This window comes from Lithobates pipiens, unplaced genomic scaffold (assembly GCF_037356315.1).
Source record: "Lithobates pipiens isolate NorthernLeopardFrog02 unplaced genomic scaffold, aLitPip1_a1.2 Scaffold_16, whole genome shotgun sequence".
Classification (NCBI taxonomy): Eukaryota; Metazoa; Chordata; class Amphibia; order Anura; family Ranidae; genus Lithobates; species Lithobates pipiens.
The window spans coordinates 104,978,912-104,999,423 of record NW_027507748.1 but is presented as its reverse complement, the minus strand read 5'-3'; the positions used below and the strand labels follow the sequence as shown (position 1 = coordinate 104,999,423).

The window sequence follows — 20,512 nt, the reverse complement described above, 5'->3', positions numbered from 1 at the left end:
TACAAAGTAGAAAGTGTTTTCCTTAGCAAAGTCCTTGCCAGAGCATCTGAAGAGCAGCTGGTAGAGCTTTGAGGGATGTTCTGATTCTCAGCTGGTTGGCTGCACCCTTGTTTCTGGTACACTTCATCTCCGGAGTATTGAAGCATCAATTATACATATTTTTTTCTTTTTACTTGGTCTAATAATCGCCTTGACCTACTTTGGTGGAAACTCGTCTTTTGTTTCCAATAATATGTTTGTGTATGTTTGATAAAGTTGGGGGTTAATATGCGATCTTGTTCTACATAGTCACAATTGGCTCATTAATCCTGGAACCCAAAGACTTCCTTCTTATGGCAAGGCTTAAAGTAGAACTCTGAATACACAGTTGAGATATATGTTTACTGTTTTACTTGTCAAGGCATTTTTAATTTTGTCCAGTCAGTCTTGTGATTTACATGCTACAGCCAGTACTGCTTCATAGATCATATCCCAGCTAACTGGACAATGGTGATGGTGCTGAATATCTATTGGGAGGACTGGAGGTAGAGGGTTGATATAAGGAGCTGAAGTGGAAAGTATATTTGGTACCTGCCTATATGTGCATTGTGGCAGATATGTGTAAACCAGAAAATTGACTGTACAGAATTATTGGATTTTTGGCCGACTAAAACTGTATGCATTTAGTTTCTACCATTATCTTTTCCTGTATTGTACATGTCAATGGCATCCTTCCAGACAATACAACCTTGGAAGCTCCAATTTTTGATCTACAACTGATTTTTTAGGCTTCTTCTTCTGCACACTGTCACTTGTCCCAATTTAGACCAGGTGAACTGGATTAAACCCTCCCAGTAATTAGTCTACTTAGTCCGAAACTTGTAGGGCCCTGACGCTAAGGACATAGACAGTTATTAACATATCCTGTTATTTTGCCCTGAATGGGCAATTGACAGTGCAGTCCGCACTTATTTTAACAAAGTTCAGAGTAAGACTAGTGATTTATTGTGTGGAGTGTTTAAAGTGGAACTTTAGTCAGAAAATGAAGTCCTGCTAGAACACTTCAGGCTGGTCCCTTTTGCAGGCATATCTATGTAAAACATTAAGGCTGGGTTCACATTATTGCAAATTGAATGTGGGTTTGCCCAATTTGCACATCAGGAAGTGTGACCGGCTCTCAATGGATCTGATTCACGCGTCTCTGGGGTGGCTGCGGAGCAAATTGCACAGGAGTCCTGTACGTCTTCTGGTCCAAAAATTTGGACCGAAATCGGACCTGAAACGGTGAACAGGGATGCACTGGACCCCTACCCTACCGACCGCATGGCAGTGTGAACCCAGCCTAAAAATAAGTGCCTATACTGTTTGAAATCCAGTAATACACTGTTTCGCCCTGCTCTGCACATGCTCAGTTGCTCTTCATTTTTAGGCACTGCCGAGTTTGTAGAGACCAATCTGCTGACAGCCTTAAAGCGGAATTAAACCCTCCTATCCTTTACAGTCAAGGAAGCTGCTTCTGTTTGATCTACAACTGCCATGGTGCTGCACATGTGATCAGTTATGTCACCAGCCATTTGATGGTTTGACAGTTTGGTTGAGGACACAAGCAAACACAGTTGCAGACAGTTAGCGATCCAAATATTCCAGGAATGTAACTGTTTGTTGAAACCTTTGAATTGATGGCTTTAGTTCCGCTCTATGATTTACTGCTGTTCAGGGGCTCTGGGGTTTAGCAAAATGTCAGCCTCTGTCAAGAAAAAACAGAGCAACACTGGAGGCAATTTACAGCACACACTAATTTTGGTAGGGTACTTATTAATGTGGAATGTATGTTCCCTAAAAAACATCACGTTGTTATGGGTTCCACCTTAACTAGCACCCCCACTTTGTGTCCTCAGATCTGTGAGGACACGGCCTAAAATGCCTTCTGGCTACTAAATTCTACTCTCTGACTCTTGGGTGGTAAATGAATCTATATTCGTAGCAGTAGATTATCCTACTAAAGTACACACAGTATTACTTGCCATTCCAGTTTAGTATAGATGGTGTTTGTGAAACCCTGACTAGCATTCCTCTCTACAGAGTAATGTCATTCCACACATGCTAGGTACTCACGTCATTGTATGGAAGCAGCAAAGAACCACAGCTAGGCATAGCTACAGAGTGACGGGACACTTGTGGGCCACAGGGCCAAACCTTGACATCCCCTCTACCTTATTTAGCAGCGATATTCTATGCCGCCTTTATTCATTTCACTTTCCCTTTTTCAGTATGTTATGCAGTATTTGATATTTATGGTACTGAAATAAACAAACAAACATAATTGGATGAAATAGTATTTGATATTTCAAGGCCTATGATGTATTTGGATCCTTTCACACGGTTACTCTCCATTGATTCTCAGTAGGAGATCCATAGATTGATCCCCTGCTGAGTCAGATTAGAACAGAAAAGGACGTCACTTATGACCTCTGTGTTTTGTTCTGGTTTTTCTTCCATCTTGTGATGAAGGAAAAACAAACTCCTGTAATCCCTTTGGGTGCTTGGATGTAGATGGAGCTGCGTCCACCAATATCCGCTCATATCCTTTCAGATCTGCAAAAGTGAACAGACTTTTTGTGTTTGGTTCAAATAATATGAAGGAACCTGAAAATGGATGGATGCACAACTGTTTATGTACGATCACACATAGGAATATATTGCAGGCTGTTTTTGATCTGTCTAATCACAGGTCAAAAATGGACCAATGCAGTGCCAGTGTGGAAGAGAACTTAAAGGATAAGTATGTCCAAAGCTTTTTGGCCCTAGTTCTGTAGTTCACAGTAGTGTACTTAGTTCGGCACTCCTGTTACCCATATTCAGCTGTCACAGGGCCGTTCCAGGCTGTGCAGGGATCCCGACAGTTATGTCAGGATCTGCCCAGATGCCTGAACAGCAGCTGGCTCAGCCTTCCAGTGAGCCCCTTAGAACCTGATCCAGCCACTACCATCCCTGTCACAGCCCAGTGCTTCAGTGAAGCCTGGAGATGCAGAGCACAGGGTGGTGACTGACAGTGCTTAGAGCGGACCTGAGAACTGAGAGATCAGCAATTTTTGATTGCTTAGTTCTCGGTGTAGAGGGAGCATGGTATAGAAGCAACATAGATCCACCGAGATGAATATAAACCTCTACTGTAGGGGTCTCCAAACTATGGAGCTCCAGTTGTTCAGGAACTACAATTCCCATCATGCCTAGTCATTTCTGTGAATGTAAGAGTATTACAAAGCCTCATGGGACATGTAGTTCTGCAACAGTTGGAGGTCCGTAGTTTGGAGATCCCTGCTCTACTGTGTCCATGGCTGCGTTGTTAGTCTCTCTCTGCTTAGGCCCCTTTCACGCAGGCTTTCCGATCAGGTCCACCTGTCAGTTTTTCAGGCGAACCTGTTCGAAGCCTCCATTCACTCCTATGGAGCAACGGATGTTAGTGGTGACATGTCCATTGACACCTGCTGCTATCCGATCCAGTCCTGTCCATGAAATCAGGACAGATGGTGACCCTATTTTCCATTCATCTGGGGGATCATATGGGATGAAAACAGACAGCCACTTTCATTGCCATCCGATCTCCCCATAGAGGAGAGAAGGACTCTGACTGGTCCATCTCAGCACGGTGAGTGGAGACGGACCTGTCATCCACCTGCTCAGCAGCTCAATCCCCTGCTGAGCAAGCGGACAAGCCTGTGTGAAAGGACCCCAAGTGAGCTGACCAACGCAAAGCTGGCCATACATTATACAATTTTCTTGTTTGATTTCCTTTAGAGTTACCTTCAACTATGTAGTGCAAGGGCCTGCCTGATTGCATATACATATTAAGTGTTTAGGTTTGACTTCATATTATTTGGTTTTGGTAAATCTAAAGGAAAATTGTAAAATGTATGGCCATCCTAATGGCCCGTACACACGATCCGAATATCATACGAAAACTGTTGTCCGAGGAAAAATCATACGATTTTCGGATCGTGTGTACACTACTTTCGAAAGCTGATCCCGCCAGTTCATCCGATATTATTTGATTGGACAAGCACAAAATTTTTCTTGTACTATACCAGATCGTACGATTTTCGTTTAGTCAGTATATTTACCTATTCAATTTCTACTTGCGACTATTAAGCGAAAAAGGTTGTACGTTCTGTAGTAAGATACTCGGATTGTGTGTACGGGCCATTAGTGAATGTGTTCTGTAGTGTCATCTAGGACAGATACTCGAATGTTATTCATAAGAACACTTTTCAGTGCAAAGAGATGCAAACATTCACTCATCAGGATTAAACCATGACGCTCAGTTCCGTTTTTGTGCGCTGCAGTGAACTGATCGATCTTGTTCCCCGGTTCTGCATGCTACATTTACATGCGGACTTCTCTCTGTAACATGTAGAAAAGCGTGTTCCAGGAAATTAAGTGAAAATAAAAACTCCTGTGAAATATGCTTGCAAAATACTTTTAAAACGCTCGTCTATCATAACGCTTGGAATGCTTGTCAATGCTCACGAAGGCTCACACATTCACGCAGTTTATCAGCAGTCTCTTTCAGGCTCTGCTGGTGTTACATTTTGTGTTTATACAGTGGGAAGTCTGTCTGTTACTGCCAGGTCGGAAGACTTGAGTCACTCGTCGCTCTGGTCTACCATGAGATGAGTCCAACTCCGAGCCTCTTCTGAAAAGTCTGTCTTCTTACATTTAAAGGACCAGATTACTAACTAGTTAAATAACTTATTGTAATGCATGGAAATGTGTGAAAGATAATCGGGAATGAAGGGAGTGATATTTCCCACCACCCCGCTACATTTCTTCCCAGTAATCGCATAGAGGAATCCGTAGAACGATGATGAGTACAGCGCTTTCATATGAAATGACACTTTTGTTTTAGGTTTGCAGATTCTTAGGGGCTAAAAGTCGTCCTTCAAATGGTTGCCATGGCACTTTGTGGTGCCCATCCGTCACAAAAACAAGAAAAAACTCTTGGGCATGCAGTAAAGTGGAACTAAACCTTTACTAACAAAATTATGATTTTTTTTTTTTATGCAGAAGAGATATGCTATGGGTTGGATTTACTAAAGGCAAATAGACTGTGCACTCTGCATGTGCAGTTGCACTCCTTTTCTAATTTCCATCATCCAATCAGGTGCAACCAAAATGGCGGCTGTTTTAGTTTTCTTGGCACCTGATTGGATATTCTTTACGAAGCTTCACCACATTCACTAAACTCAGGGGAAAATGAGTGCAACTATTTGAATTTAGTAAATCTACCCCTATGTCTTCTGCAATAAAACAAACTTACCTGCCTGTTCACTATGTTCTTCTGAATGTCTACTGAGCTGTGCATGTGCAGTTCAGCATAAATTCTTTGCAGAGCACCAGTGTGCCTCGAAGAGTGACTTTCCTGCGCATGCGTGGAAGTCACACCATCCCCACCAGTCAATCATGAGGCTGAGAACCCAACACCCAGAAGAAACCTAGGAAGAAGTGGTCGACAAGAGATCCAAGTTTTGCATCGTTGGAACGGAAGGGGGGTTTTCTGTGGCCTTTAGGCTTCATGGACACTTGATCGCCGGCTGTGGGAAAACGCAAACCGTGGCAAAATCGTTCCACGATTTTACCGCAGTTTTGCAGCCGGCGGTCAAAACTTTCCTATCCTGAATGTGATTTTTCTGCATTCAGGAGAGGGAGTTTAGGAAAGGTTGAACCTCCTCTCACCTCAGCAGCTCTTAACGATCCTAAAAGCCTATGTGTACATGGACACACAAGCTTTTATAGAGTTGAGTTTAGGAGCTTTGGCAAAAAAAAAAAACGCCAAAAGCTCCTAAATTCAAGTTTAGGAGCTGCTAGTGTACAGGGAGCCTTAGTTCCACTTCAAAGCCTAAGTTTTCCAATACATTTTTTAAATCGGGACAGGGGGGAATACTTACATTCAATAAAGTGTCCCTTGGGTTGGGGGCTGCTGTCCTAGTTGAAATCTTTTGTCCTCTGCCCCCCTCCCCGCAGCAGTTATCCTCCAGTGCTGCGGGGGTTAATACCAGCACTGGACCAGCAATGAAAAGCATATCTAAACCGCAAAACAAAAATGTTTTATATATTGCAGCATACTGCATGTGGTTTGCTGCATTACTTTTCTTTTTTTTTAAGGCTTTTCTTGCTTTATTTTTAGCTTTTGATCCAGCCAGTAACCCACTTCCTGTCTTCCTGTCTTCGAGCAGCAACAATCGCCCCTCCACTGAATCTGTGGAGCCACCCTTGGACAGCAGCATTGTTAATTAGTGGAGAAGGTAGTGGTTGATGGATTAGTAGATGGACTTTACATAAGTGACTAACAAATTAAAGTCCAACTACAGTTAAGACTTTTAAGTAGTTGGGGTCCATGCACACTGTGTTAAAAAAACGATATATATATATATATATATATATATGTATATAATGCTGATCATTGTAAACACCCCTTTCAGTGTTAACTGGGTTGTGTCTACCCTCTACTACCACTTTAACAAACCAAGCTATCTGGAAAAAATGGCAGTTAGTCATACCCCTTAATAAAAAAGGCTGGTCCCTCGGTACCTCATAATAGTACACTATGACAGACTTGCCTGCAAACTGAGCTCTCCAGTGCAGCGCTGTCACGGCTCCCCGGCACCTCCATCTTCACCCAATGTTCCTTCTGGGTTTTGTGTCTTCGACCAATTGATCGGCCAGGTTGTGGTGACGTCCTTCCCGCGCATGCGCAATGGAGTCACATCACCACGACACACTGACCACTAGGGTCTCTTCTGTTATAAAACACTGCCTGTCAGCGGTATTTAGGTATAATGACTTTACTACAGTTATAAAGTAAGTTCGACTATATCTTCACTTACTGGCAGGATCAACAAGTAAGGGACTCAAAAAAAGTAAAGACTGCTGTGTTAATGCTAGTGACAGACTGCATCATGTAATTTTTGATTTTGCCCGTAGTTCCGCTTTAAGTTCAGGCGAATGGGCATTTCACGTGGAAATTTGTCCACTGTAAGTGGCTGTTGGGGCATCACAGTGGTTTAGTAGTAAGCACTTATGCCCTGCAGCAATGGGGTATTTGACATGTTTTACACCCCATTCACACTTGTGAGAATTGTCATGAGACTTTGGACATCAAAGTCACATGACAAGTTGTACCCCATATTTTTTGTTGATGGCCATTCATATATGTGCGACTTAAAGTCGCAGCGACTTCAACCCATCCATCCCACCTGATTCTATCCCTGCTCCATCCATCCCACCTGATTCTATCCCCGCTCCATCCATCCCCCTGATTCTATCCCTGCTCCATCCATCCCACCTGATTCTATCCCCGCTCCATCCATCCCCCTGATTCTATCCCCACTCCATCCATCCCACCTGATTCTATCCCCGCTCCATCCCCCCGATCACATCCTGGCTCCATGCATCCCCCCGATCCCATCCCGGCTCCATCCATTGTAGGTTAAGTGTGAGAGCTGCACTGAAACACTAGCCTCTGCTTAGTGGTGAGGGGTGACACCATGTATTACTGCACCAGGTGACACCAAATCTAGTGATGCCACTGGATTCTGCATGCCAGTCCAAAGCCCAAACAAATGGGAAGGTCTGGAAAAGATCTGGCAACTTACCTCGTAAAAAAAAAAAAAGATTGCCAACATTTTTTTTATGGAAAAGGCTCTCAAGCCTATGAGACATGGTGCCCAGAAAGCTGGCCCATAGAACTGCATTGAGTCAGATGCAACTGATGGTGTACAACCTCTCCCAGACTGGATCTTGCTCACTTATGTATCTCGGGGAAAGTGTCTGTCGGGTCTTGTATGGAGATCTTCCTTCACATGTGTCTGATTCATTTTCAATAAGCTCCCTGGTGCTTTGAAGTGTATTTTGTTTTGTCAGTTGTCTTAGTGGATGACACGTTAGTCACTGTCTAGTTAGGTACTGATACATGTCTGCATGAATGCTGCTTCCCTATTGCTGATGATGAAATCCACCCAAGAGACATTTCAGTAGAAGCTTTTCTCATGCTGCCATCTCTAATTATACATCGTAGTATAGCGCTGTCCTTCATGGAGATTATTCTCTCAACAATACCTCCTAGGCACAGCCTATTAACCAGGCCCTCTTTATCTTCTCTTAGGCTACGTTCACACTGCCATTCTGGATTTGGGTTATGTCCCAGTTTGGGTTCTTCTGCGTTTTCTAAATGTACTGGCCTTTATGTGCATTTAGGAACACTTAGATCTTGCATGTGCGTAGAGATGCGTTTTTTTTGGTAGCGTTATGCCGCGTACACACGGTCGAACTGTTTGACGTACTTAGTCCGTTGAAACACATTTCAACGGACAATCCGCTCGTGTGTGGGCTTCAGCGGACTTTTTCAGCGTGCAGTCCGGAGTACTAAGAATTTCGGTTTTTCCAAAAATCTTTCCGTCGTACTTTGGTTTCAGCGGACAATACGGTTGTCAGTATGCTAGTTCGACGGACTAAGAATGGCGCATGCCCAGAAAGGATTTACACGGCGGAAGGGTGCTTTGCTGTGTCTTGGACTTCCTATTTCTAGTCCCGTCGTACGTGCTGTACACGTCATCGCGCAAGCTTTCGACGGACTGTTTGTGTATCCGTGTGTGGTCAAGTCCGTTCAGTGGAAACTACGACGGATTGTCCGTCGGATTGTATGATGGACTAAGTACGCCATACAATGCGCTCGTGTGTACGCGGCATTAGGTGCATCGTCGTACATCAGTGTTTCCTTTGTGTGTTGAGATACTTTTGGGCACACGTTTCAAAATTTTGAATTTTTTCGATTGGATAAGGTTAACAATGATTGACCAAGACTTGTTGGCCAACGCATCAAGTGCATGTTATATGATTTTTGATACGCTGTCATTGACTGTTTAAGACATAGAGAATAACGGACATGTCGTAGTAGTGCTGAGATGGGAACACGCTATTTTTATTCTGGAGAAGCTGGACAGTGTAAATGGGCCCTAATACGCAGCTCCGTTGGTTTAGACATGTTAAAAGTATCCAATCTGTCCCTTATCACACAGAATTTTCTTTTCACAGCTGAACTGAATGTACATAAACACAAGTAAATGCAAAGTGTGAATTATACCATTAAAAATATTCTGTGCCCTTTTATATGTGTTTAGAAATGTCCTGCAATCCCAGGTTTGTCAATGGCAGTGTGAACGAGTCTTTATGGGGAGGGATGGTCAGATCTACATACAACTGTTCTCTTCCAGAGTTCTGTCCATCGGAACTTGTCTGTTTTCTTAAGAGTTCCAGCCATTTTTTACCCTTGACATAAATCACTGCGTTTTTTGTTGGGAGGATAATTTGTGCCTGTCCGGAGATTTGTTTAGTCTGTTCAAGAACAATGGTGTAGAGTGTTGTGGTCTGCTGACTTTTGGCCATTAGGTTCTGCATAGCATAATGGGCAGTAACGTGTAGCAGCTATCGCTACTTTCACACTGGGACTGCGCCGCATAGGCGCTTTTTGGCCGATAGCGGGGCGCTTTTAACCCCTCTGCTAGTGGTCGAAGAAAGGGTTAAAACCGCCCGTGTTGCAGCGCTTTGCAAGCGCTGCCCATGCATTTCAATGAGCAGGGGTAGTTTAGGAGCGCTGTCTACAGTGCCCCAAAGATGCTGCTTGCAGGACTTTTTGTATTGTCCCACAAGTTCACCGCCACTGTGTGGAGGCACTCAGGCTTTCACACTAGGGTGGCATGGGAGGCTTTTTTTAAGCCGCTATTTTTAACGCTAAATGCCTGGAAAGCACCTTCGCGTGAAAGTAGCCTTAGTCTGGGTTTCCTCCGCATCCAATTCGCATGTATGCCGCTTGCGCATGTCTCAATGGAGCCGGTTCACACAGCTCCAGGAAGGCTGCGTAGCGAATTGTACAAGAGTCCTGTGCGTTTTCTGGTCCATTTCAGGTCCAATTTTAGCCAAGAATTCGGACCGAAATTGGACCTGATATGGTGAACAGGGGCGTAGTGGACCCCTGCTGTGAGCCTCTCCGCATGGAGGTGTGAACCCAGCCTTCGAGTGTATCTAAACCCAAGAACAAAACTTAATAGTATTGCAATTTACTGATCCTTAGATGTGGTGGCTGCATTTGTTTTCCTTTTTTCCCCCACTTTTTTTCCTTTATTTAATCTGTTAATCCTGCCAATAACTCACTTCCTGTCCTACGGGAACAACTGTACTGAGCAGCATAGTCGCTCTAGGACCGGGAACGTGTTAGGACTACGTACCACCTCCCTGCTTACTGATGGTAGTCCAGAGGCAGAGAGTACAAGAAGTTCACAAGATTTCTGGCTAGATGAACAGCTACTCTGCGCTTGCCTTACAGATATAATAAGACTCTTTCAATGGTTACCAGCCCAGAATGGAGCAAATTGGAGAAATTGATTGTTACATTGTACATACACTTTGTGATTACAGTAAGTTTGGTTGCTATAGACTACAGCATATTGCACCAACATTTGCATTTTCAGATGTTTCCTGTAATCTCAGGACAGATCCAATAACTGCATTCCAAACACTCATTTTCTGAAGAAGACACGTGCCTGAATGACAGCAATCTGAATGTTTCCTACAACGGACACCAATGCTAATGTAACTTCAGAATGATTCATATTACCTACTGCTTTAGAACAAGCATGCATAGGAAGATCTGTCAGGATCCACAAAAGAACTGCCCATTCTTATAAACCCCAGAGTAAAATTTAAAGCATCGACTCCAAGGATTGTTCAAACTTTGCTTAAAGTATATGTAAATTCTAACAATAAGTTTCTCCAATTTTGATCTTTTGCTCTCTTTTGATCTGTTACAATACAATGTGCATTGTATCTGTTTGACAAGTGCAATCCAACTAGACATCTTGTGAGCTGATAACTTCCTGTACTCTGTCTCTGGACTGTTATCAGATAACATTGTTCTCTGCTATTTTTGTGGACTACAAAACACCTCCCGCTGTTATGGAGCAGGAAGGGAGTTGTTATATAGTCCTAACATAGGGGTTGGTTTACTAAAATGAGTGCACTCAGAATCTGGAGCAGCTGTACATGGTAGTCGATCAGTTTCTAACTACAGCTTGTTTAATTCATCTTTGACAATAAAACCTGGAAGCTGATTGGTTTCTAAGCAAAACTGCCTCTGATTTTGCATGCTCCAGTTTTAGTAAATCAAACCCATACTGTTATGTCGTCCAAACACATTCCCTGTCTTAGGGGTGACAACACTGCAGAGTACAGTTGTCACTCTAGGACAGGAGGGGTGTTAATGGCAAGAATATTAGGTTAAAATAAAGGAAACAAATGTGAAAAAAGAAAACGAATGCAGCCAACATATCTAAGGATGTTGCCATACATTACATTTTTGCACTTGAATTTACATACACTTTAAAGTGTATTTTTTTTTTGCGGTCCCTGATTGCTAGAGTAGCAAGCTTTGATTTGTCCCTGGAAATGTCTTTTGTTATATACACCAGATTTAACAGATGTAGGTTTTTGGGGTATGTATATACTGTGTGTGTGTATATATGTATGTATATATATATATATATATATATATATATATATATATATATATATATATAAATATATATTTTTTTAAAGAACCACAGTGGCACAATAAAAATGAAGAAAAATTCAGTCCATAAACACACCATTTTGTGATTTGCGTTGCCCACGAATAGCACCGATATACTAGGTACGCATCAAATTGTCCCGAGAAATACTATTTTCTGATGTTGGCTGCTATACTGAATGCACAGCACAGGAAGTTGCAAAAGTTAATATTTTACAACCCCTCGGTCACCTAATTATCAGCGATGCTCCAATCAGTTGTAGGCGTTGCACGTTATATATACATCAGGCTATCCTACCACTGATCCTCCTCGCACAGCAGGACCGTCCCGTGTGAATATTACCAGCACAACATTTTTTCCCTGCCAATATTTGTTTTCCTAATGCGGTGCACATGGCATGTCCAGGAATCTGAACTTCTGAGAAATGCTGACCTCCCTTCTATTTTACCAGCACAGTCAGACTTTTTGACCTGACATGGTGAAAATTTTATCTGTGTTTAGCGAAAGAACGCTTAGGTTAAAAACATGTGACTGAAGAATGCTGCGGAATCCTTGGAGGATCATGCCTGTAACCTCTGAGGACCCCGGGCCAGACTGCCTGCTGCTTTCCCCCCAGCAAGACCCTCCGTCTTCTCCATGCTCTTTAACATACGTGTGCAAGAACACGGCACAGGACATTACCATATGTCAGAACTCAATACCTTCTTAAGTCTGTTTTATGTTCTAAGTTTCAGGTCTCCAAATATTAGAAGTAGGAGGAGGAGAAGGTCGGATTTAGGGTGACACCCTTTTATTGACCAACTAGTAAGATTGTAGTGCAAGCTTTCGAAGCTCGCTGGCCACTTCTTCAAGTAATATGAATTGACAATAGGAAATAATAGGGGAAATTTACTACAACTCAGAATCTGGTGCAGCAGTGCATTGTAGCCAATCGGCTTCTAACCTCAGCTTGTGCAATTAAGTTTTGGCAATAAAACCTGGAAGCTGATTGGTTTCTTTGCAGAAGTGAGCCTGGTTTTGCACTCTCCAGCTTCAGTATATAAACCCCAATGTATTATATCCATGAAACAGCAAAGTGGTGTGGTCAACTTGACATGAGTGGCAGCGGAAGATTTATATATATATATATATATTTATATATATATATATATATATATATATATATATATATATATATATATATAAAATTATTATTATTATTCAGGATTTATATAGCGCTAACAGTTTGCGCAGTGCTTTACAACATGTATGTGTGTGTGTATGTATATATGTATGTATATATAAAATAAATAACACAAACAGTCCAGTGGAAGAGGCACTCATGGGTGATGCAAGACCCTTGAGTACCACTGGACTGTTTGTATGTACCTGCCTTGAGTGCACCTGGGCAATCCTTACTTTTACCTGAGTGTGCTGCCCACCATTAGAATATCTATATATGTGTATGTATATAGTTTTATTTAATAATATATATATTAGAAAGCGATACAGATGTGAGCACCTAAGACATACATTAGTGTCAGTGGGTGCTAAAAGAAGACGTATACACCCTTCGTGTGCGGACTAGGTGCTTTCTTTGTATTGCAAATTTGGTTTTTTTTTTTTTTTACATTTTTGCAATAAAATTATTGAACTAGAAAAAAGACATATACAGTATAAAAAAAGAAATAGATAATACATATTATAATTATATATTCATAGAGAGAGATCTAAATATCTATATACATAAAACACTGGGTGCTAAAATAAGGAAAATATAATAATAATATATATATATATATATATATATATATATATATATATATATATATATATATATATTTATTATTATTATAGTTATGTCTCATTTTAATGTAGATCATACTATTCACTGCTGTTGTAGAGTACATTGAAGTTTGTCCTGAAGTTCTGCTAAACTTCAGACAGAAGTTTGTATACTTCATTAAAGTTTTTGTAGCTTTCAGTAAATATAAAAAACAAAACAAAAACCACACATTGATACAAAAGCCACATACATATGTGTGCATATGTGTACAATAGTTTGACACAGTTTTAAGTGCCTTATTTTTTTCTTCTATACCTATATGATGCAAATAAGTATCTATGTAAATGATAAAATGTCTGGCTGCAGTGTCTGCCCCCCTGGCAGGCTCTTACCTGGGGTCGTCCAGCTGTGGAGCGCGGTCGCAGCAGCTGCTGTCCCATGGAGGGACAATGTTCCTGGAGAGGCAGAGTTCTCCCAAGCATGAGATGTGAGCATTCCAGTAGAAACGGCAAACAATGAAAGATAGCCTGTGTGCTTGTCCCAAGCCTATAGAGCATTACGTCACTGGGCTGCCATATAAGGAGCTCTGCTGCACAGGCACGCTGCTGTCTGACTACAGCACTTTAAAGCTAGCCAGAACTTTGAACGTTTATTAATGTGTTCTGGCTCCAGCTGAAGTTCAAGACTGTGTGAAATATTTCATTTGTCTCCGCAGCTCAGGACAGAACAAGAATGCGCGGAAGGCTTGGATTACGGCAACTATAGCTTTGTTAGCGATAATAAAGTCATTCGGAGTGATTCGCTGTTTATGCCACTTTTTTAGCAGGCATTAACAATGGGTCTCATTTGTGAAAGCTGCCATTTGAAGAAATCAGATAGCAGCTGTATATATTTTTTTTTTTTTAGGTTGGGAAACAAAATTAAACGCTAACGCCAACCAAAACATATATATATATTTTTTTAAGTTGCAGATAGGGCGGGGAAGGGTTAGCACATCTGTCACGTTTTTTTTTAAATCTGTGATACCCATTAAGAAGATTTTCCCTTAGTTTCTGTTTTTGTGACTCTAGGAGAAGTAGTGAGGGGAATGGGGACTCCAGGACGGGACTCTGGAACAAGTAGTGAGGTCAATGGGGTCTCCAGGACAGGACTCTAGGACAAGTAGTGAGGGGAATGGGGTCTCCAGGATGGGACTCTAGGACAAGTAGTGAGGGGAATGGGATCTCCAGAACGGGACTCTGGGATAAGTAGTAAGGGGAATGGGGTATCCAGGACAGGACTCTGGGACAAGTAGTGAGGGGAATGGGGTCTCCAGGACGGGACTCTGGGACAAGTAGTGAGGGGAATGGGGTCTCCAGGATGGGACTCTGGGACAAGTAGTAAGGGGAATGGGGTCTCTAGGACGGAACTCTAGGAGAAGTAGTGAGGGGAATGGGGTTTCCAGGATGGGACTCTGGGACAAGTAGTGAAGGGAATGGGGTCTCCAGGACGAGACTCTAGGACAAGTAGTGAGGTCAATGGGGTCTCCAGGATGGGACTCTAGGACAAGTAGTGAGGGGAATGGGGTCTCCAGGACGAGACTCTAGGACAAGTAGTAAGGTCAATGGGGTCTCCGGGATGGGACTCTAGGACAAGTAGTGAGGGGAATGGGGTCTCCAGGATGGGACTCTTGGGCAAGTAGTGAGGGGGAATGGGGTCTCCAGAACAGAAAAACACAAACAGAAATAAAAACTGAAAGCGGATCTTTCATGGAAGGTCTGCTTTCCTGAAAGTCCCTGCCACAAATGGCTTGGAAAATAGATCACCCCAAAAAAATACCTCGGCCCCCAGCCTCTAACACTTCTGGGAGGTATGGATGATGTCACCACATCTTCCTGCAGATTTAGAAGCATGAAATCCCATGAGAATGCACTCCAGCAATTTTGAGGAAGTAGTGAACACACGGATATCACCAGTGCCTCCCGGAAGCATTGAAGGTTGGGGTCATGGTAAGCAATTTTTAAAATTTTTGGTATATAGTATCAACTGCATACAGTTGTCAGAATGTCGAAATTACTTTAGATTTGACCAATAGTGCCTTTGCAGGACTGACCTGGGCACTTTTACCCCCCTCCTTTCCAGTCCAATTTTCAGCTTTCAGAGCTGTCACATTTTGAATGACAATTGCGCGGTCATGCAACACTGTACCCCAATGACATTTTTATCACTTTTTTCACACAAATAGAGCTTTCTATCATTGGTATTTAATCACCACTGGCTTTTTTATTTCTTGCTGAACAAATGAAAAAATGCTGAAAATGTAGAAAAAAAACTAAAATTTTTCATAGTTTGTTATAAAATTTTGCAAACAGGTAATTTTCTCCTTCACTTATGTGCGCTGTTGAGGCTGCGCTGTTGAGGCTGCGCTGTTGAGGCTGCGCTGATAGGGGGCACTGATAGGGGGCACTGATGAGGCGGCACTGATGGGCACGAATATGTAGCACTGAGAGGTGACACTGATGAGGATGAGCTGGTGGGCACTGATTGGTGGCACTGTTGGGACTGCACTGATAATCAGTGACCTGATTATCAATGCACATGTCCCTAGCACAAGCTGGTTAGTGGCTCTCTTTTTCTCACCTTGTGCTTTACCGGCTAACAAGGTTGTGTTTACTTGCAATCAGCTGTCATTGGCTGTCAGCTGATCACATGGTAAAAGGCCACTTTGATTGGCCCTTTATCCTGATCTGTGAGTCCGAAGGTGTGCTGTAGAGTAGCATTTTGGCTATAGCATGGGTGGCAAGCGGTTATGCCACTTTCGTGGGGAGACAAATACCAAATGGGAAAAAATAATAGAGTATAAAATTGCGACACAAGTCATATTCTAATTGAATGCTATTAAAAATCCTCTTTCCGTTACAATCTGCAGCTCTGTAATTTTCTGTAAAATGGAATGGAATATAAACAGGGGGTGTACAGAACATCCCCAAAAATTTAATTTCCTGCTTGTGTGATTGGCTTACTCATTTTCCCAGAAGTCTGCACTAAGATACAAGTCAGATTTTGGGCATCTCCTGCAATAATAAATGTAATTTTTTTGTGGGCTTGAATGAGTCCCAGGCTCTTTACTGCCTTGTTGAGAATCCCTTTAAAGCATATGTCAGAGCCCCCCACACACAAAAAAAAGTTGTCTTCTCTGCAATACATGCAATATGTATACATGTTTTAACTTTTTAAAGGTAGAAAATACATTTCTAACCTTTTTGATCCATAGTCCAGTGTTCATTCTTCCAAACACATTACAGCTACAGAAAATAACCATTGATGTGCCAAAAATATTGTTACCCCTGTTTTTCTCTTTGCCCTGACAACACAGCTTTGAATTCCTAAGCACATGTTGTCAGACCTGCCTACTCGGATGTAGGCCAATGAAGACCTCCTCTGATCTCTCCTCCCCCTATCTCCATAACCCCTCCTTGTAGAACACAGGAAATCATGAACTCACAACATTTCTGGCAACGTGAACAGGTAGTTTTTGCACTTGTTGAGCAGATATAACTAAACACTTTCAATGATATAATTGGCAGACCAAAGGGAGCAAATACCAGCTTTAAGGCTTAGTTTGCCTTTTCATATTTCAAATCCTGTCTTGCCCGCACATGGTGAAATTGGCAAACTTCCATAAAACAAAGGGAAGATTTGATTGATAATGTTGAAAATCGACCTGATTACTATTTGTTTAGGTTTGACTAGAAGTTATGCATGAAGCAATTGAGGAGAAAATGAAACTTGCCTCCTATACCACTGTCTTTAAAACCCTATAGGAAATGATTATATTTTGGTGTTTTGAGTGGGATTTCTGTTTGAAATGCACTTTCTACTTTATTACATATAAAAATCGACATCACTAAAGAATAGATATTCTAAAAAAAAAAATTTATGTACAGCGAGGGTTGGCAAACCCGTTGATTGCGGGTAGGTAACAGGTAGACCACGATCCTTCCTTGCTGATCCCCAGACTTGGACAGGCACCAAAGACACCAAATGCACCAAAGGCAGCAGCCTCATCATTGCCACCAAAGGCAGCAGCCTCATCATTGCCACCAAAGGCAGCAGCCTCATCATTGCCACCAAAGGCAGCAGCCTCATCATTGCCACCAAAGGCAGCAGCCTCATCATTGCCACCAAAGGCAGCAGCCTCATCATTGCCACCAAAGGCAGCAGCCTCATCATTGCCACCAAAGGCAGCAGCCTCATCATTGCCACCAAAGGCAGCAGCCTCATCATTGCCACCAAAGGCAGCAGCCTCATCATTGCCACCAAAGGCAGCAGCCTCATCATTGTCACCAAAGGCAGCAGCCTCATCATTGTCACCAAAGGCAGCAGCCTCATCATTGTCACCAAAGGCATCAGCCTCATCATTGCCACCAAAGGCATCAGCCTCATCATTGCCACCAAAGGCATCAGCCTCATCATTGCCACCAAAGGCAGCAGCCTCATCATTGCCACCAAAGGCAGCAGCCTCATCATTGCCACCAAAGGCAGCAGCCTCATCATTGCCACCAAAGGCAGCAGCCTCATCATTGCCACCAAAGGCAGCAGCCTCACCATTGCCACCAACGCAGCAGCCTCACCATTGCCACCAACGCAGCAGCCTCACCATTGCCATCAACGCTGCAGCCTCACCATTGCCATCATTGCAGCCTGATCGATGCCCATCTGCAGCCTAGAGGGGACAGGGAGGGGGCAGGATGAACGCTGACATTACATACAGTGAGAATCTCCTATGATAGACAGAACAGTGGTCCAATGGCTTCCCAGGAGACAGGACTTCCTATTACAGAGGCTGCCAAGTAAACAGAAGATTCTCACTCTATGTAATCTGACGGCGCTCGTCCCGCCCCCCTGTCCCCTCCGAGGCAGCTAAAATTGAAGTACTGGCGTATAACACGCACATGCTATGTGCACAGATTTTCAGGGTGAAAAGGTGCATGTTATACATCAATAAATACAGTATGTTCTATGTTGTGCAGGCAGCTGGATCCTGCAGAAATCTTCACTGCAGGGATGCTGGTCCTCTTATTGTCTCCAAACTTCCATCGCTGTAATGGTTAACAGCTTCTGGTCTTCAGATAGAACAGCAGTACAGATGGTCCGATGGGTACCCCCCTTCCTCCTCCATTGAGAAAACTTCTTACACTGCTCATAACATGATTTGCAATGGGGAGAGTATGCTGTGACTGATTAGACGCTCCCTCATTGATCGTTACAGTCACTGTAATCAGTGGAAGAAGTTTTCTCGGATAAGGAAGGAGGGGATATGTCCCCTTCGGACCATGTAGACTGCTGTTCTGCCCGAAGACATACAATTGTTAACCAATGCAGTGCTGGAAGTTCAGAGAGAGGAAGAGGACAGGCATTCCTGCAGTGAAGATTTCTGCATACTCTAGCTTCCTACCCCACATAGGACAAAACATGACTAAAATTGCAGGTATTTTCTTTTTTTAGCTAAACTTCAGCTTTAAAGGCTCCTTTTTATGAGTTTTTCCTATAGAGGAGAAGCACTGCACTCGGAAGGATATGGATTTCATTCTGTGACTTTCTGTTTCTGTAGAGGGGGCTCCCAGGAGAATAGTATTTTATTTCCTGATGATGTAACTACACAACAATTCTTCAAGTGATGATGGGAAGGCCAGATGAAACCGATTTCTCTTTTGTTCAACATTTTGGCTTTTCTTTTTTCTTTTCTTTTTTTTTTGCAGAATGCCGAAAGAGACCTGTACTAACATTTTTACACTTTTTCCTGAGAAGTGTGTGCACCTCTGAGAACGGGGGACAATGAATGTAGTTTGTTTTCATTTTTAAACTTTTATTTAAAATGTTTTGTTTAAAATGAAAGAACAGAATGGAATAGAAGCGTTGTTACACATATAGTAAACTTAAAGGTGTACACATTGTAATCATTCTCGGGATTCTCATAACAAATCACAAGAATATAAGGCCCTCACACTGGGGCGATGCGGGCGCCGGCGGCAAAACAGCACTATTTTTAGCACTGCTTTACCGTTGTCTTTGCACGGTTTTCGGCCGCTAGCGTGTCGGTTTTACCCCCGCTAGCAGCCGAGAAAGAGTTAAAACCACCGCAAAGCGCTGCTGCAGCGACGCTTTGCCGACGGTATAGCTGCGCTGCCCCATTCATTTCAATGGGCAGGAGCGGTGAAGGAGCGGTATACTCACCACTCCAAAGATGCTGCCAGCAGGACTTTTTTTTTTTTTTTTTTTTACCGTCCTGCCAACGCACCGCTCCAGTGTGAAAGCCCTCGGGCTTTCACAATGGAGTGTGAGGAGCGACTCTTTCAGGGCGCTTTGCAGACACTATTTTTAACGCTGTAGCGCCTGCAAAGCGCCCCAGTGTGAAAGGGGTCTAAAGAATGTGGAATTGTCTAGCGTATATATCACGGGACTGCGATTGGGAGATATAGTACTAGCCAATTAGGAACTCAGCATGTTCACTGTCAACACATGTATACGGCAGACAGGAAGAGTAAGCAGAGCATGATGATGTTAGTGTTCTCCTCCTTTTTTGTCCAATCAGAAGGTAGGGGTGTTTTTTGACCAATGTTCTTGTTCAAGTATTTTTAGTTATGAAGAAAAATAGTGGTACAAATAAACATCGGTCCATACATGGACAAAAAAGTAAGTAGCACAAAAGTAGCCAAGATATTGAACACAAGGGGGGTTATGCATATTGACCAATGTTCTTGATCAAGTTATGCTGCTGCTGCAGTATAAATAGTTGATTTGGCTTTGCTGTCTGGCAGGGGTACCTGGATCATAAAGTTGGCTGTACAAATCCTTTGACATGTAAAACAGTTAGAATATATTTCATATGTGTATGTAGCTGCTTGTTCAGAGTTCAGCTTTAGGTAAATTTGTCTTGTCTATATTCCTATTGCACACCTTCCTGGAAACAAGGCTCATCAGTAATGGGCGCTGAAGCGATTACTAGCTGTATACCTGGAAACATCAAGTCAATGTACATATCCGCCAGCACACCATGAATCTTCAGTTGTTGTCCAAAGGTTTTTATTGCAGATAGATCACATCACAAAACAATTGCAATGATTCGGAGCCACGCAAGACCCCTTCATCAGGCATGTGATGAGGAAGG

The 20,512-nt window shown here is 42.7% G+C and overlaps 2 protein-coding genes across 3 annotated transcripts in view; one reads left to right on the top strand and one right to left on the bottom strand.

Moving 5' to 3' along the window:
* The window catches only part of CMSS1 (cms1 ribosomal small subunit homolog), a 483,211-nt gene that overhangs the window by 58,208 nt on the left and 404,491 nt on the right, over positions 1 to 20,512 (top strand). The window lies entirely within an intron of this gene.
* FILIP1L (filamin A interacting protein 1 like) overlaps positions 1 to 20,512 on the bottom strand; it is a 407,450-nt gene that overhangs the window by 44,016 nt on the left and 342,922 nt on the right. The window contains exons 1-2 of one of the 2 annotated variants that reach the window (XM_077480194.1): positions 13,755 to 13,899; positions 5,925 to 6,061 (exon numbers count right to left, since the gene is read on the bottom strand). The exons of the other annotated variant lie outside the window; for it this stretch is intronic. Of the exons in view, the coding sequence (XP_077336320.1) occupies positions 5,925 to 5,926 (2 nt within the window). The 5' untranslated portion in view covers positions 5,927 to 6,061; positions 13,755 to 13,899. Of the gene's footprint in view, positions 1 to 5,924; positions 6,062 to 13,754; positions 13,900 to 20,512 lie in introns of those variants that run through there. 2 annotated transcript variants of the gene reach the window in all.